Genomic DNA, 3,019 nt, shown 5'->3' on the forward strand with positions numbered 1-3,019 from the left:
AAAGTAAATGTGATTAAATGTTTTGTTTTTAGCCAAAAAGATAAATGACTCAAGTAACTTGGGACAACACAAAATGGAATACGACTCAAGTAACTTGCGACAAAAGAGTATGAGATTGATATATTTAGTATTTAATTATTTAGTTGCATTATTTAGTTAGTTTAATTAGGGATTTGCATATCTTTTCCATATATCTTAGTTGTCTTGCTCATTAAGTTAGTATTAGTATTATAACTAGGACTAATATTATTCTCTTCAGTCAATGAATGAATGAATATATGAATTTACGTATCTTACAAGGGAAATACCTTATCAGAGATAAGGTGAAAACGAGACTTTAAAATACGCGCCGGTTAAAAATGAGACTTTTAGCGTAAATTTTCTATCATAGTGAAAATGGAGACATAGAAAACCCAATACTTTTAAAGGGAAAAACTAGGCATTAATTAATTCTTCCGATGGCTGTAGCGTCTCTGCCTGCAACCGTAAGAAGCAAGTGCTTGGAGAAGATCATCTTCACCAAAATCAGGAAACAATTTATCTGCAAAGTAGAATTCTGTATAGGCCAACTGCCATAGAAGGAAGCCACTGATTGTGAGATCACCGCTTGTCCTAATCAACAAGTCAGGGTTTGGGAATTCGACGGCGTTGGTCATCAGTTCTTGTTCGAACATGACTTCGTCGATGTCCGTGGCTCTTAGAATCCCTCCTTCTACTTTGGCGGTGATCCTTTTGGTGGCCTGTACGACATTGTCGCGGCCGCTGTAGTTCGCCGCCATTACCAAATTCATTCCTTTGTTACATTTGCTAGTCTCCTCAGCCCAAGAAATCGACGACTGTAGAGATACTGGTAGTTTTGATTTTGTCTCCAATCATCGAAAATAGTATACCATGTCTTTCCAAAAGAATGATTAGTTTGATTACTTTTCAGTTACTCACAAGGTTAATATTATGAAATATATGAGTCAGCATGGAGTACTCATCTATACAATATATAAATGGGGAGTTTTTGGGGTATTTAAGAAAATTTTATTTTTAAAATAGATATTATTGATTTGATACACGTAGGCAACCTCACCCCATTTACTGAAAACTTCCCCACTCCTCCATGACCGCTTCTTCCATACCCTCATTTTCATCATTACTTTCATCTCCTTCTCTTCATTTGTGTGGAAACAAAGTTGAGTTGGAACAATTTGGAGAAAACGAAAAATCAAGTTAGAGTGAGAATTGATTGATGATGGAGAGTGAAGCACTTCTGCACCGCGCTCGTGGCGGATGGATCACCTTCCCTTTCATCACAGGTTCTTTTTCATGTCTCTTTTACTCCCTCCGTCCTACAAAGATAGTCCCACTTTGACCCGGCACGGGTTTTAAGAAATGTAATGAAAAGTGAGTTGAAAAAGTTGGTGGAATGTGGGTCCTACTTTTAAAGTATTAGTTTTATAATAAAATGTGAGTAGAAATGAGTTAGTGGAATATGAGGTCCACTACCAAAAATGGTAAAAGTGAAATGGGACAAACTTTGTGGGACGGACGGAAATGAAAAATGGACAATCTTTGTAGGACGGAGGGAGGGAGTAATTCTTAACCCATTTTTACAAGTATTGAATTAATGTTTAATTTTGTTGTGGTGAAACAACAACAATGGGTTGTTTGACATTCTCATCGGGATTATGCGCCAACCTTTTTACATTCCTGAGAGATGAGTTCCATTTTGAAGACACTGATGCTGCTAAAATCACCAACTATGTCAATGGAAACATCACTTTTATCCCTATCTTCGCTGCAATCATTGCTGATTCATTTGCTGGCTGCTTTTCCTACTTATTTTATAGAACTCAAGCATACCATTTTTGCTCTTACTATAGAAGGAAAGCTTGACACCATCACGCCATAGAACCATTCTACACCATGTTCAATGAGCTCGAGGCTTCCTCAATTTTTTTGGTTGTCAGTCCATTACTATGTTTCTTTTTTAGATCGATGTTACCATCATTTCTTTCTTTTTGTTTTTAATAATTATAATATTTTTTTAATAGTAATGATTAGATTTTTAGTCCATCTATGTTACTTTATAGTTGATCCTATATTTTTATCTTTCCACTCCATGATTTAATGTTTAAACATTATATTATGTGATTTGTTTCAAATTTATTATGCTTCAATGTTGATTTGCATAGATTTTTTTATTTTCATATAATTAAAATTGTTACTTTATTCATTGTTAATATTGATTCTAATTTTGTTCAATTAATTTAAAATTGAAAATTAACGTTTAAAAATATACTATTAATCTGTGCATAACACAAGCTTGATACTAGTTTTATAATAAAATATTAGTCATATTTTTATATTTAATTTTATACTTATAAAAATAGATTAAATGAGTTAGTATGACGGCCCATTTAATAAAAATAATTAAAATTACCTTGTTATAAGCTCCTTGACATCTGTTCGTATGTAATTTTCTGTAAATCTCATCATTAAGTCCACTTCCATCTGTAACAGGATAAAAATAAGTAGAACTACTATTATGGAACATATAGTCATATATGCTTGTATTCAATTGATAACATATCTCTAAAGTCATGACTCATATCTCAATTAGTCTATACATCATCAAAAAAAATGTTTTTTTTGCCATTTTTTGAATCGTCCCACATAATAATCTATTTGAATTGTCTCGAAAGTATCTAATTTTAGGGGACACATGAAATAGTATAAAGACAAAAAAGAAAAGAGAAAACGACGAATACTGACTTGGGACCATTTAGAGTCGTTGGAAAAGGCAAAGATTGTTAGAGTATTGATTCTGAGGTCACAACAGTTGGAAATGAGCGTCGAGATTCTGCCAACCGGCTCTGAAGCCGTCTCCAACAACCAACTTTCTATCTCTAGCCCACTTTCCATTTCCGTCCATGATTATAGCGACATGTTTGGGCATTAACGCTTCTTCAACTGCTTTTTTCACCGCATTCGCTGAAACTGTGGCACCCGCCAAACACGCCCTAGGCAT

General features: G+C 34.2%; 1 protein-coding gene across 1 annotated transcript; it reads right to left on the bottom strand.

The window, feature by feature from the left end:
* Window positions 1-446: 446 nt before the first annotated feature.
* Window positions 447-3,019, bottom strand: LOC125198245 ((2Z,6Z)-farnesyl diphosphate synthase CPT6, chloroplastic-like). Its single transcript, XM_048096632.1, has 3 exons — window positions 2,860-3,019; window positions 2,432-2,502; window positions 447-872 (listed from the first exon to the last, which is right to left on the bottom strand). Exons 1-3 carry the CDS (start codon window positions 3,017-3,019, stop codon window positions 447-449), a joined length of 657 nt encoding a protein of 218 aa, XP_047952589.1.

This window comes from Salvia hispanica, chromosome 1, assembly GCF_023119035.1.
Source record: "Salvia hispanica cultivar TCC Black 2014 chromosome 1, UniMelb_Shisp_WGS_1.0, whole genome shotgun sequence".
NCBI lineage: Eukaryota > Viridiplantae > Streptophyta > Magnoliopsida > Lamiales > Lamiaceae > Salvia > Salvia hispanica.

What these genes read in the sequence shown, in the direction of transcription:
- LOC125198245 (XM_048096632.1), bottom strand. Translation starts at nt 3,019, where the DNA reads ATGCCTAGGGCGTGTTTGGCGGGTGCCACAGTTTCAGCGAATGCGGTG. An exon ending in TGGAGACGGCTTCAGAGCCG is followed by an intron (nt 2,503 to 2,859) that starts GTTGGCAGAATC and finishes ATCCTGTTACAG; the next exon opens with ATGGAAGTGGACTTAATGAT. An exon ending in GTCAAGGAGCTTATAACAAG is followed by an intron (nt 873 to 2,431) that starts GTAATTTTAATT and finishes TATTTTCGATGA; the next exon opens with TTGGAGACAAAATCAAAACT.